Here is a 14,912-nt window from a genome sequence, read left to right on the forward strand (position 1 = left end):
CAGGTTATCAGCTGAAAGGTTCTGGGCCAAACTGGGTCAAACTGGGCCAAACTGGGCCAAACCCAGAAACAAAAGGAGTTTAAAATAAATACATTCTGCTCGTATTCCCAGTGAAATATTTGACTGGAAATACTTTCAAGTGATGTTTGGAGGTTAAAATCCAGAAACTGTAAGAACGATGATTCATTCATCAGATCGCTTCATGTTTTTGGTTTTAATGGCACGAACATGACGACGTCACGTTGCTCCTGATTGAACTCCCAGTCGCTGCAGCAGCTCCAGGCTGCAGCAGCTCCAGCAGCTCCAGGCTGCAGCGGCTCCAGGCTGCAGCGGCTACAGGCTGCAGCGGCTCCAGGCTGCAGCGGCTCCAGGCTGCAGCGGCTCCAGGCTGCAGCAGCTCCAGCAGCTCCAGGCTGCAGCGGCTCCAGGCTGCAGCGGCTCCAGGCTGCAGCGGCTCCAGGCTGCAGCAGCTCCAGCAGCTCCAGGCTGCAGCGGCTCCAGGCTGCAGCGGCTCCAGGCTGCAGCGGCTCCAGGCTGCAGCAGCTCCAGGCTGCAGCAGCTCCAGCAGCTCCAGGCTGCAGCGGCTCCAGGCTGCAGCGGCTCCAGGCTGCAGCGGCTCCAGGCTGCAGCGGCTCCAGGCTATAAGGCAGCAGAGCATCCTCACATTGTTTCATCATGACGACAGAGAGACTGGAGAAGCTCAGAGCGCCGAGTCACTGAGCTGTGACTCGGCGCTCTGAGCTTCCCTCAACGTTTCCCTGATCGTCAATACAAATGTTTCTGATCAGCTGATCATCTGCAGCATGAAGGTGGAAATAAACCTGACATTCAGCTTTAGGATGGAAATGTGAGGAGTTTGCTAGTTTGATGGTGATGTGACTGAAACCAGGCGGTTCTTGTTTCCCTCTGGAGTGTTGGGGACCGCAGGAGGAGCTGCGCTGGTCCGGTTTGGCCCCCGGGCCTCCGGTTTGTGAGGAAGAGGAGAGGCGATGATGTCATCAGGGGGCTGGAGGGGGGCCAGAGGGGTAAGTAAAAATACCCGGGGCGGTTGGTTCCTCTCAGAGCTCCAGCTGCAGCGCCTCCATCATGGCCTCCTTCTCCTCCTCCGCCCGCTCCGCCTCCTCCTACCGCCGCACCTTTGGCCACGGCTCCTACGCCTCGCCGTCCCTCAACCGCTCCTTCCTGGGCCCCGCCGGCGCCGGAGGGGCCCACGTGACCTCCAGGGTGTACGAGGTGACCCGCGGCTCCGTCTCGCCGGCCTACCGCCCCCTGGGGTCCGCCGGGCCCCTGGGGGCCGCCCGGCCGGCGGCGGGGCGCTACGGCGGCCTGGGGGAGACGCTGGACTTCAGCCTGGCGGACGCCCTCAACCAGGAGTTCCTCGCCACGCGCACCAACGAGAAGGCGGAGCTGCAGACCTGAACGACCTTCGCCAGCTACATCGAGAAGGTCCGCTTCCTGGAGACGCAGAACCAGGCGCTGGTCTGGAGGTCCAGCGGCTCCGGGACCGGAGACCCCGCGCATCGCCGACCTCTACCAGGACGAGATGAACGAGCTGCGGCGGCAGCTGAGGTCCTGACCAATCACAGGGCCCGGCTGGAGGTGGAGAGGGACAACCTGGCCGACGACCTGGACAAGGTCAAAATGAGGTAGGACCAGGGGTCAGAGGTCACGGAGGACTGGGGGTCAGAGGTCAGGGAGGACTGGGGGTCAGAGGTCAGGGAGGACTGGGGTCAGAGGTCAGGGAGGACTGGGAATCAGAGGTCAGGGAGAACCAGGGGTCAGAGGTCAGGGGGAATATTGTGAATTCATGTTCATCTCATGAAACTGAAACTTTTCCTGCTAAACTAGCTGCTTTAGCTTTAGCTTTAGCGATGGCCTGGCTAAACGTTTACTCTTAATTTATAAATGAAAAGGTTTTAGTTTGGACTCTGTTGCGAGACGTTGCAGATTACAGATTATAGATTAGTGCTGATGTTTATGTTAAATTCTTCCATAAAAGGAGAGAGTCTGCCATGCTAGCCTGCCATGCTAGCCTGCCGTGCTAGCCTGTTGTGCTAGCCTGCCGTGCTAGCCTGTTGTGCTAGCCTGCCGTGCTAGCCTGTTGTGCTAGCCTAATTCACAAGAGCTGCAGCATCTTTAATAAAATACATTCAGTTAATTTCTTAGAGAAATGTTTCATGTTGGGTTTGTTTCTAAGGTGTCATGACGCAAATGAAGCACTGTGTGTATCTGTGTGTGTGTGTGTGTGTGTTTGTGTGTGTGTGTGTGTGTGTGTGTGTGTGTGTGTGTGTGTGTGTCCAGGCTGCGGAGGAGATCCTCCAGAAGGAAGAAGCTGAGAACAGCCTCGCTGCGTTCAGAGCTGTGAGTGTCGATGCGATTTAGTAATAACTGATTTTCTGCTGTTTTTGTTACTTATTGTTGCTACACAGAAAACAAAACACTTTTCTATTCATATTTTTATTTTAATGTGGTTTAAATCTGAAAGTTTAGCTTGTTTACATTTCTTTGTGTTATTTTTGAGGCTTTTATTTTGGTGTGATTTCTGCAGGGGGGCTCGTCCGGGATCCTTTTTATTCCATTTTACTCCAGAAACAATAAAATAAAACATAATAATTATCAAACTAGCATTTTAATTTGACAGAAAAGTTTATTTTTGTTGGATATTTGAAAGGAAGAGAATAGAAAGGAAGTTTTCTCTTACGTGGATTCCTCGCATTTTTGACTTGTTAAAGTTGGACTTCCTTTTTTTTCCATTTAACTTCCTGTTTGACTTCCTGTTTCAATGTGTCGCTCAGAGGACGTGTGATTTGTTCTGCAGGATGTGATGCCGCCACTCTGGCCCGTCTGGACCTGGAGAGACGCATCGAGACGCTGCAGGAGGAGATCGCCTTCCTCAAGAGGATCCACGAAGAGGTTCCTGCTCCTCCTCTTCCTTCTCTTCCTCCTCCAGCCGGCCCAGTCCAAGCTGCAGACTCACTGTCTCCCCCTGCAGGAGATCCGGGAGCTGCAGAACCAATGCAGGAGACACAGGTCCAGGTCCAGATGGACATGTCCAAGCCGGACCTGACGGCGGCGCTGAGGGACATCCGGGCCCAGTACGAGGGCATCGCCGCCAAGAACATCGCCGAGGCTGAAGAGTGGTACAAGTCCAAGGTCACCCACTTCCTGCTGCTTCCTGTTTACCTGCATGTGTGTCTGACCCGGCCACTAGAGGGCAGCACTGACAGGGCAGATGAAGACGGAGTTCTGTCTCCACAGGTTTCGGACCTGAACCAGGCTGTCAGTAAGAACAACCAGGCGCTGCAGCAGGCCCGCCAGGAGACGCTGGAGTTCAGGCACCAGATCCAGGCCTACACTTGTGAGACTCCCTTAAAGGGACGGTACGTAGAATCAGAATCTCACAGGCCAGGGAGCGTCCTCAGAACCGCTGGATGGTTCTGATGAACACAACCACAATGATCTGGACAGAAGTTGAAAGAGTGAGCTGTGTGTCCCTGGAGGAGGAACATGTTCTGTAGCTACTGGTCCTGTAGCTAACTGGTTCTGTAGCTAACTGGTCCTGTAGGTAACTGGTTCTGTAGCTAACTGGTCCTGTAGCTAAACTGATTCTGTTGCTAACTGGTTCTGTAGCTAACAGGTCCTGTTGCTAACTGGTTCTGTAGCTAACTGGTCCTGTTGCTAACTGGTTCTGTAGCTACAGGTCCTGTAGCTAACTGGTTCTTGTTGCTAACTGGTTCTGTAGCTAACTGGTCCTGTTGCTAACTGGTTCTGTAGCTAACTGGTCCTGTAGCTAACTGGTTCTTGTTGCTAACTGGTCCTGTTGCTAACTGGTTCTGTAGCTAACTGGTCCTGTTGCTAACTGGTTCTGTAGCTAACAGGTCCTGTAGCTAACTGGTTCTTGTTGCTAACTGGTTCTGTAGCAAACTGGTCCTGTTGCTACTGGTTCTGTAGCTAACTGGTCCTGTTGCTAACTGTCCTGTAGCTAACTGGTTCTGTTGCTAACTGGTCCTGTTGCTAACTGGTCTTGTAGCTAACTGGCCTGTAGCTAACTGGTTCTGTTGCTAACTGGTTCTGTAGCTAACAGGTCCTGTAGCTAACTGGTTCTGTAGCTGACTGCTCCTGTTGCTAAGTGGTCCTGTTTCTACCTGGCTCTGTTGCTAACTGGTTGCTACTAATAGGGTCTTTAGCTACCGCCTTTGTTGCTAACTGTTCCTATTGCTAATCGTTTCTGTGCTAACAATTTTTTGCTGACTGGTTCTGTTGCTAAAACTAGGTCCTGTAGCTAACTGGTCCTGTTGCTAACTGGTCCTGTAGCTAACTGGTTCGTTGCTAACTGGTCCTGTTGCTAACTGGTCTTGTAGCTAACTGTCCTGTAGCTAACTGGTTCTGTTGCTAACTGGTTCTGTAGCTAACAGGTCCTGTAGCTAACTGGTTCTGTAGCTGACTGCTCCTGTTGCTAAGTGGTCCTGTTCTAACCTGGCTCTGTTGCTAACTGGTTCTGCTACTAATAGGGTCTTTAGCTAACCGCCTTTGTTGCTAACTGTTCCTATTGCTAATCGTTTCTGGTGCTAACAATTTTTGCTGACTGTTCTGTTGCTAACTAGTCCTGTAGCTAACTGGTTCTGTAGCTAAGAGGTCCTGTTGCTAACTGGTTCTGTAGCTAACTGGTTCTTTGTTGCTACCTGATTCTGTAGCTAACTGATCCTGTTGCTAACTGGTTCTGTAGCTAACTGGTGCTGTAGCTAACTGGTTCTGTTGCTAACTGGTTCTGTAGCTAACAGTCCTGTAGCTAATGGTTCTGTAGCTGACTACTCCTGTTGCTAAGTGGTCCTGTTTCTACCTGGCTCTGTTGCTAACTGGTTCTGCTACTAACAGGGTCTTTAGCTAACCGCACTTTGTTGCTAACTGTTCCTATTGCTAATCGTTTCTGGTGCTAACAATTTTTTGCTAACTGGTTCTGTTGCTAACTAGTCCTGTAGCTAACTGGTTCTGTAGCTAAGAGGTCCTGTTGCTAACTGGTTCTGTAGCTAACTGGTTCTTGTTGCTAACTGATTCTGTAGCTAACTGATCCTGTTGCTAACTGGTTCTGTAGCTAACTGGTGCTGTTGCTAACTGGTTCTGTTGCTAACTGGTTCTGTTGCTAACTGGTCCTGTAGCTAACAGGTCCTGTAGCTAACTGGTTCTGTAGCTGACTTCCCCTGTTGCTAACTGGTCCTATTTCTACCTGGCTCTGTTGCTAACTGGTTCTGCTACTAACAAGTTCTTTAGCTAACCACCTTTGTTGCTAACTGTTCCCATTGCTAATCGTTTCTGGTGCTAACAATTTTTTGCTGACTGGTTCTGTTGCTAACTAGTCCTGTAGCTAACTGGTCCTGTTGCTAACTGGTCCTGTAGCTAACTGGTTCTGTTGCTAACTGGTCCTGTTGCTAACTGGTCTTGTAGCTAACTGGTCCTGTAGCTAACTGGTTCTGTTGCTAACTGGTTCTGTAGCTAACAGGTCCTGTAGCTAACTGGTTCTGTAGCTGACTGCTCCTGTTGCTAAGTGGTCCTGTTTCTACCTGGCTCTGTTGCTAACTGGTTCTGCTACTAATAGGGTCTTTAGCTAACCGCCTTTGTTGCTAACTGTTCCTATTGCTAATCGTTTCTGGTGCTAACAATTTTTTGCTGACTGGTTCTGTTGCTAACTAGTCCTGTAGCTAACTGGTTCTGTAGCTAAGAGGTCCTGTTGCTAACTGGTTCTGTAGCTAACTGGTTCTTGTTGCTAACTGATTCTGTAGCTAACTGATCCTGTTGCTAACTGGTTCTGTAGCTAACTGGTGCTGTAGCTAACTGGTTCTGTTGCTAACTGGTTCTGTAGCTAACAGGTCCTGTAGCTAACTGGTTCTGTAGCTGACTACTCCTGTTGCTAAGTGGTCCTGTTTCTACCTGGCTCTGTTGCTAACTGGTTCTGCTACTAACAGGGTCTTTAGCTAACCGCCTTTGTTGCTAACTGTTCCTATTGCTAATCGTTTCTGGTGCTAACAATTTTTTGCTAACTGGTTCTGTTGCTAACTAGTCCTGTAGCTAACTGGTTCTGTAGCTAAGAGGTCCTGTTGCTAACTGGTTCTGTAGCTAACTGGTTCTTGTTGCTAACTGATTCTGTAGCTAACTGATCCTGTTGCTAACTGGTTCTGTAGCTAACTGGTGCTGTTTGCTAACTGGTTCTGTTGCTAACTGGTTCTGTTGCTAACTGGTCCTGTAGCTAACAGGTCCTGTAGCTAACTGGTTCTGTAGCTGACTTCCCCTGTTGCTAACTGGTCCTATTTCTACCTGGCTCTGTTGCTAACTGGTTCTGCTACTAACAAGTTCTTTAGCTAACCACCTTTGTTGCTAACTGTTCCCATTGCTAATCGTTTCTGGTGCTAACAATTTTTTGCTAACTGGTTCTGTTGCTAACTGGTTCTGTAGCTAACTGATCCTGTAGCTAACAGGTTCTGTAGCTAACAGGTTCTGTAGCTAACAGGTTCTGTAGCTAACAGGTCCTGTAGCTAACTAGTCCTGTTGCTAACTGGTCCTGTAGCTAACTGGTCCTGTAGCTAACTGGTTCTGTAGCTAATTGGTCCTGTAGCTAACTGGTTCTGTAGCTAACAGGTTCTGTAGCTAACAGGTCCTGTAGCTAACCTCTCCTGTTGCTAACTGGTCCTGTTTCTACCTGGCTCTGTAGCTAACTGGTTCTGCTACTAACAGGTTCTTTAGCTAACCGCCTAACAGGTTCTTTAGCTAACTGTTCCTATTGCTAATCGTTTCTGGTGCTAACAATTTTTTTGCTAACTGGTTCTGTGTGGTTAAGTTGCCGTGTGGTTCTTCCCGGTTGGTTCTGGTCCAGAATGAGTCCCTCCTGAGGCAGATGCGGGACATGGAGGAGCGCCACGGGCGCGAGGCGGGCGGCTTCCAGGACACGGTGGCCCGGCTGGAGGCCGAAATCGCCACCATGAAGGACGAGATGGCGCGCCACCTGAGGGAGTACCAGGACCTGCTGAATGTCAAGATGGCGCTGGATGTGGAGATCGCCACCTACAGGAAGCTGCTGGAAGGCGAGGAGAGCAGGTCAGAACCTGCACATAACCTCCAGAACCTTCAGAACCACCCGACTCTAACTACCTCCTCTTCCAGGATCGCGCTGCCCATGCAGAGCTTCTCCACACTGAGCTTCAGAGGTACGTACCGGCTGCCGGTCCCTGAACGCACCACCAGTCCCTGAACGCACCATCTCTCCTGACTGTTTGTTTGAGCAGAAACCAACCCAGAACCGCCGCATCGCTCCGCAGAGACCCACTCCAAGAAAACGGTTCTGATCAAGACCATCGAGACCCGAGACGGAGAGGTAGCACCGATACACACCGCTGGACCGACACACACACCGCTGGACCGACACACACACTGATACACACCGCTGGACCGACACACACTGATACACACCGCTGGACCGACACACACACCGCTGGACCGACACACACACCGCTGGACCGACACACACACTGATACACACCGCTGGACCGACACACACACCGATACACACCGCTGGACCGACACACACACCGATACACATCGCTGGACCGATACACACCGCTGGACTGACACACACACCGATACACACAATGACCTCCCAGGTTGCTCTGTGGCCTATTCAAAACATTTAGTGGTTGGGTTGAAGATGTTCGGGAAGTAAAACTACAAGTGAATTTATGTTAGATTCTCTTTCATTGATGAGTGGATCGGCTTTAAAACCGATCGTCTGTATCGATCGGCACTGGAAGCAGGTCAGGTTGATTTTCTGTTAGTTCTGCTCTAAATGTTTAAACGACGTTTTTCCTTCCTGCTCTCAGTTTTTCATCTGGATTCAGGATTTAAAGATTCCTTTGTTACGCAGACCAACGGCTCAGAAAAACTAAACGAAGCATAAAGTAGAAAATCCCTCCCTGTTGCCGTAGTTTTTCTGTCAGAACAAATGAAGTCAGCATCAGCTTTAGCATTAGCATTAGCGTTAGCTTTAGCATTAGCTTTAGCAGAGCTGTTCCTGACTTGAGTTTGTGTCCCCAGGTGGTTAGCGAGTCGACGCAGCACCAGCAGGACATCATGTGAGGATCTGCAGACGACACGACGCTCCGCAGCAATCTGACCAACTCAAACTAATCCAGCTGAACTAAATGGAGCGCTAGCATTAGCATTAGCCTGTGCTGATTTCATCCTGCAGTGAATCGATTCATTTATCTCCAACCCTCTGAGAAACTGCAGCAGATAAACGTCAGGAACATCAGGTCTCCACTTATCATCAGAAAGTTATCATCATATCAGATTCCAATATGTGATCATTATAGGAAAAGGATGAAATGATTGCTGGAGATATTAGCCTCAAATAATAATTCATCCTAACTACTTTATGTCATTGTATTTAATCATGGATGGAAATGTGATCATTAAACTGACAACTAAACATGATCATTTATGGAGCATCAAAACTGCCACAATTCATCCATTTCTTAAAATATGTTAACATCTTTTAACAAGATACAATTTTTAAAAATTGAGACATTTTAAATGTGTCAATAACGGAAGAATATAAACATTTGATTCAACAGTTAATTATTTCTAAAACTTCATTATTTAATATTTCATGAAATGCATAAAACTGACACTAACTTCTGATTGGTTGACCTGACTAGCAACACAAGCACGGACCAATCACCATGCGCAGAGCAGAGTTAGCCCCGCCCACTGACTGTCAAAAAATTAAACTCCTGATTAATGACAAGAAATAATTACCATAAAAATGGTTGCAATTATTTATTCTTTTAACATGTAACAAACTTTATAAATTATTGTTCTGTTTTTAAAAATCAGTGATAAATACAGACAGTCATTTTTTAAATTGATTACATTTACAAACGTATTTATGAACTAAATTTTTCCTCTATTAAAATAATTCTTTAGACATTAATTTACTTAAATTGATTAAAGATTTCACATTTGTATTGTTGTTTTGATAAAGTATTTGGAATATGAATTCAACCAGTTGTTGCATTTCTGATGTTTAAAATTTCGCTGCATTAATATTACAGGACTTTAACGAGCTGAAGATGAAATATGATCAGAACTGATGATTTTATGATGCTGATCGTCAGACGATGATAAAATGATTTGAATGTTTTTATTGTTTTAACAGAGCAGGAACACATGCTTTAATTATGACCAGTCTTTAGAAACATGATGACTTTAAACTGCTGAGCAAAATAAATAAAACTCCAAATAAATAAATAAATACAGCATGTCTTCATTCCTGTTGGACATTAAAATAAGTGCAGAGTGATTCTGTACAGGTTTCCTGCTTGTTGCCGATCGCAGCAGGAAACTAAACGCATCACTTCCTGTACACGGTTCTCCTCTAAAAACAAGTTTCACATTTTACCAGACATGTTACATCATCCTAAATAAAGAAAACACCATGGAGGAACCAGACGGTCTTTCACCCGTTCACACCGGCACCTCAGGCTGGATCAGAACCAAAGAGGCTAACGCTAGCTTTATGTTAGCTTCTTATTAGCAGAAGGTACACACAGATATATCTATGTTCATGGGCTAATTGGACAAACTAATGTGTAATGTAGCACATTAGCATTGTGCTACATTACACATTAGTTTATGTGGCCGGTAAACTTTCAGTGAAATAAAGTTTTGGAATCTGTGTAAAAGTTTTGTTTACATGAATCAATTTCAACTCAATCTTTTAATGTAAAAAGTAAATAGCTCCAACATTCAAAATGGCTGCCATGCTAGATGCTGCAGTGTTAGCAGTTCAGTACTCAAGATGTTTTTTCTAAAATCCAGTTCAGACTTTAGCTTCCGCTAAGACGGTTCCACTTGACGTCTGAATGGATGTTGAGGTGAGTTTGGTGTTTGCATGATGAAACAAAAAGATAAACATGTTTTTAGAGGAACTTCAGCTGTTTGAGGCGGCGCTGGTCCCACACCAAACGGGTTTCTGAAACCAGTTTCCAGGTGTTAGGGAGGTACCGGTGTAAACAGAACACTCTCTGTGGGAAACAACTAAACCCGGTTTGGTATTGCAATGGGTACCAAAGAGAAGCGTCCAACTGAGCAATTGGGTTGGCTGACCTGGCAGTCCAAGGAGAGGCGAGGCAGTTTGACACGACAGCAGAGTTCTGTCCAGCACCAGGGGAGACCAAGAGAGTCCAAGGGAGACCAGGGGAGACCAAGAGAGTCCAAGAAAGTCCAAAGGAGACCAGGGGAGTCAAAGGGAAACCAAGGGAGACCAAGGGAGACCAGGGGAGACCAAGGGAGTCCAAGAAAGTCCAAGGGAGACCAGGGGAGTCCAAGGGAGTCCCCTCCATTACACAGAAAATGTCTCTTCTGGTTTCACAGAAGGTCATCGTGGTCCAGATTGCACAAAGAAAACACGTTCAGTCGGTGTTGAGCTGTTCTTTCCTGGTCAAGCTCAATGATTTGTTTGAGCCGGTTGCTTCTGCAGAACTAATGGACAAGTTGAATGGTGACCCAGAGATGGATGGTGACCCGGATCTTTGACCAATCTGGTGTTAGAACCTGAGCTGGGTTCACAGTGGAACCACTGGAGTTGATGTCTGAAGATGGAGACAGAAAGCTCACAACCGGGTCACTGGGTTCCTTCAGGGTTGGAGTCGTGGTGTGTGTGTGTGTGTGTGTTTATCGTCTGCATGCATCACAAAGTCAGTGGCTAGCTTAGCTCCTTAGCTACAGCAAGCCCAGCTCATCTGTCAAGACTTTGCAGATTGTCCCTGCCGGGTCAGAGGTCAACACCAGGAGGTTGCCTGTCAATCCGGTGGTCGGTGGCTGTAGGCCGTTCCTCCTGATCAGGCCTGTGAGGGATCAGAGGTCAGGCCCGGAGAGGCGGCCCCGCGGCCCCGGTGAGGGGCGTCGTGGAGCTGCAGTCGTAGCCCATCTCCACCACAGCGTGAGCGCCTCCTACCAGCCGGCCAGGGAAGGGCTGCGCCTGAACCTGCCGGTCCCGGAAACTCTGGATGTAACTCTGGAAGGAAACAAAGAGACGGTTGAGACTGGGAGACTCTCCACCATCCGCCGGGACACAGACGGCGCGACGCTGGCTACCGGCGACAGGACGTCGGTGTCGTAGCGGCGGATGGGGTTGGGCTTGCGGCGGTAGGCGGGCTCGGTGTTGAGCTGCTTGGCCTGGTTGTGGTGGGAAGAGCCATGTTGCTGCTTCTTCTTCTTCTTGTTGCGGTAGCGGTCGTCTCGTTGACGAATCCGCATCACCTGCATCCTTCGCTGCTGGCGGCTGATGATCACTGAGGACAGACAGGAAGTGTCGCAAACATCAGGGCGCGGCGCCTGGCGGCCGGCGCCCGGGTCAGGTTGGGTTTCCTCACCTTTGGTGTGGGAGTATCCCTCGGCGGTTACCTTCCACTGAACTATGACCCCCAGCAGGGTGAGGGACGGCCACACCCCCAGCACCAGCCAGGTCATCCAACACACCGGCTTCCCCGGCTCCACCTTGATCCGCTCGTAGATGTAGAGCAGCAGCGCAAACAGCTCCAGGAAGTAGTCCAGGGCCACGGTGATGACGGCGGCGCCGAACGCAGCGGTGGACAGCGTGGTGAAGAGGCGCTGCCACTGCAGCGTCAGCACGGCGAACAGCATGCCGAGGCCCAGCAGCACGCCCAGCGGCACCCAGACGGAGCGCGACGGGGCCTGGGACAGCTCCGCCATACCCACCAGGGTGGCCACGCCCACCAGCAGCCCCAGCAGCAGCCCCACCATGAACAGCCCCACGCTGCGCACCAGCATGGTGACCAGGCCGCACAGCGTGCCGACGCCCAGCCCGATGCCCACCGAGGCCTCCACGCTCAGCTGGGTGTCCAGGACGCGCTCCTTGTAGCACAGCATGAAGATGACCACGGAACCGAACATCAGGCCCGTCAGGAACATCACCGCCTTGAAGCAGCGGTAACCTGCGGGAACGCAGGAGGGTCACAACCAAGATGGAGGTCGAAGGCAGGAACCGGTCAGGTTCCGGTCGGATCCATCAGAACTCACCGAAGAAGCAGTAGATGATGCCGAAGAGGCAGCACATGGAGCAGACCACAGAGGGGACCACCGAGTAGCGGCCCCCGGGGTCCAGGCAGGCGTCCTGCTGGGCGTCCTGCTGGACGTCCGGCCAGCCGGACCGCGGCTCCAGCAGCGTCGTCTCCAGCGTGGTCGCCATGGCAATGAGGAGCAGGTCAGGAGGTCAGAGAGCGGCGCTCAGGTGAACGATTTCACCTGCAGAGACGGACAAGAGAAACAAAGGAGAAAGATTAAAGAACAAAGAGAAACTAAACTCAGAAGACATGCAGAGAGAACGGAGACATCAGGAGACATCCAGAGAGATCCGGACAGATCCAGAGAGATCCAGACAGATCCAGAGAGATCTGGACAGATCCAGACAGATTTGGACAGATCCAGACAGATCCGGACAGATCCAGAGAGATCCGGACAGATCCAGAGAGATCCGGACAGATCCAGAGAGATCCGGACAGATCCAGAGAGATCCAGACAGATCCAGAGAGATCTGGACAGATCCAGACAGATTTGGACAGATCCAGACAGATCTGGACAGATCCAGAGAGATCTGGACAGATCCAGAGAGATCCGGACAGATCCAGAGAGATCCGGACAGATCCAGAGAGATCCGGACAGATCCAGACAGATCTGGACAGATCCAGACAGATCTGGACAGATCCAGACAGATCCGGACAGATCCAGAGAGATCCGGACAGATCCAGAGAGATCCGGACAGATCCAGAGAGATCCGGACAGATCCAGAGAGATCTGGACAGATCCAGACAGATTTGGACAGATCCAGACAGATCTGGACAGATCCAGAGAGATCCAGACAGATCCAGAGAGATCTGGACAGATCCAGAGAGATCTGGACAGATCCAGACAGATTTGGACAGATCCAGACAGATCTGGACAGATCCAGAGAGATCTGGACAGATCCAGACAGATCCAGAGAGATCCAGAGAGATCCAGACAGATCCAGAGAGAACGTCCTCATATTTAATGACGAGACCAGAGGTGGGGCTTGAAGCCCAAAGCTTTGTTGCGCTGTACAAACTGACCTTGTGTGAAATGGAAGGTCGTCATCAGACCCTGTGGGTTTTCAGTTCCTGGATCTGCTGGGGCTTGAATTTCTTTTCATTTCTCGTTTTCATGCGTTGCCGCGTCCAGGCCGGACAGTTCTGGGACAGAGCAACAGGTTCTGCTCGCTGGCTCTTTCAGGCTGAGACGTTCACATAAAACCAGGACGCCACTTGATCTACCTTCTTCCCCCAGCAGCAGTTTCGCCTGCAGACGGAATTTGGCGCAGCGGATCTTTACAATCCATCGTCTTTTTAAGTCAGGATCGATTGCAGATCCATGAAAACTGAAATAGTAATTATATTTGGAAGACGCTCTGTTGCAACGCCACAGAGTTCATGGAGTTGCTGAAATTGCTGTTGAAATGCAATCAGCGTCACTCAAAGTGGAAACAACGAGCCGCATTTCCATGAAGACGTGATGTCATCACAAAGAGTCCAATCAGGCTGCTGCATGCCTATAGAGCCCCAACATGGCAACCTGTCAACTCAACATGGCAACCTGTCAACTCAACATGGCAACCTGTCAACTCAACATGGCAACCTGTCAACTCAACATGGCAACCTGTCAACTCAACATGGCAACCTGTCAACTCATCATGGCAACCTGTCAACTCTACATGGCAACCTGTCAACTCAACATGGCAACCTGTCAACTCAACATGGCAACCTGTCAACTCATCATGGCAACCTGTCAACTCATCATGGCAACCTGTCAACTCAACATGGCAACCTGTCAACTCAACATGGCAACCTGTCAACTCAACATGGCAACCTGTCAACTCAACATGGCAACCTGCCAACTCAACATGGCAACCTGTCAACTCAACATGGCAACCTGTCAACTCTACATGGCAACCTGTCAACTCAACATGGCAACCTGTCAACTCAACATGGCAACCTGTCAACTAAACATGGCAACCTGTCAACTCAACTCATCATGGCAACCTGTCAACTCAACATGGCAACCTGTCAACTCAACATGGCAACCTGTCAACTCAACATGGCAACCTGTCAACTCAACATGGCAACCTGTCAACTCAACATGGCAACCTGTCAACTCAACTCAACATGGCAACCTGTCAACTCAACATGGCAACCTGTCAACTCAACTCAACATGGCAACCTGTCAACTCAACATGGCAACCTGTCAACTCAACATGGCAACCTGTCAACTCATCATGGCAACCTGTCAACTCAACATGGCAACCTGTCAACTCATCATGGCAACCTGTCAACTCATCATGGCAACCTGTCAACTCATCATGGCAACCTGTCAACTCAACATGGCAACCTGTCAACTCAACATGGCAACCTGTTAACTCAACATGGCAACCTGTCAACTCATCATGGCAACCTGTCAACTCATCATGGCAACCTGTCAACTCATCATGGCAACCTGTCAACTCAACATGGCAACCTGTCAACTCAACATGGCAACCTGTCAACTCATCATGGCAACCTGTCAACTCAACATGGCAACCTGTCAACTCAACATGGCAACCTGTCAACTCATCATGGCAACCTGTCAACTCATCATGGCAACCTGTCAACTCAACATGGCAACCTGTCAACTCAACATGGCAACCTGTCAACTCATCATGGCAACCTGTCAACTCAACATGGCAACCTGTCAACTCAACATGGCAACCTGTCAACTCAACATGGCAACCTGTCAACTCATCATGGCAACCTGTTAACTCAACATGGCAACCTGTCAACTCAACATGGCAACCTGTC

General features: G+C 49.5%; 1 protein-coding gene and 1 pseudogene across 1 annotated transcript; one reads left to right on the forward strand and one right to left on the reverse strand.

Moving 5' to 3' along the window:
- The first annotated feature begins 1,074 nt into the window (after window positions 1–1,074).
- On the forward strand, window positions 1,075–9,298 carry LOC129357693 (desmin-like; annotated as a pseudogene).
- Window positions 9,299–9,509: 211 nt separating this feature from the next.
- On the reverse strand, window positions 9,510–13,806 carry LOC129357692 (transmembrane protein 198-B-like). The gene is made up of 5 exons (XM_055026766.1): window positions 13,155–13,806; window positions 12,088–12,312; window positions 11,421–12,002; window positions 11,143–11,339; window positions 9,510–11,062 (listed from the first exon to the last, which is right to left on the reverse strand). Exons 2-5 carry the CDS (start codon window positions 12,254–12,256, stop codon window positions 10,910–10,912), a joined length of 1,101 nt encoding a protein of 366 aa, XP_054882741.1. The 5' UTR covers window positions 12,257–12,312; window positions 13,155–13,806; the 3' UTR covers window positions 9,510–10,909.
- Window positions 13,807–14,912: the final 1,106 nt, after the last annotated feature.

Source organism: Poeciliopsis prolifica, unplaced genomic scaffold, assembly GCF_027474105.1.
Source record: "Poeciliopsis prolifica strain line A6 unplaced genomic scaffold, Auburn_PproV2 SCAFFOLD283, whole genome shotgun sequence".
In the NCBI taxonomy this organism is placed as follows: Eukaryota; Metazoa; Chordata; class Actinopteri; order Cyprinodontiformes; family Poeciliidae; genus Poeciliopsis; species Poeciliopsis prolifica.

Bases quoted from the DNA above. Each gene is read 5' to 3' on its own strand.
- LOC129357692 (XM_055026766.1), bottom strand. From the start codon at position 12,256: ATGGCGACCACGCTGGAGACGACGCTGCTGGAGCCGCGGTCCGGCTGG. The intron at 12,003-12,087 runs GTGAGTTCTGAT...GCGTTCCCGCAG, and splicing joins CATCATCTACTGCTTCTTCG to GTTACCGCTGCTTCAAGGCG. The intron at 11,063-11,142 runs GTAGCCAGCGTC...GTTTCCTTCCAG, and splicing joins ACACCGACGTCCTGTCGCCG to AGTTACATCCAGAGTTTCCG.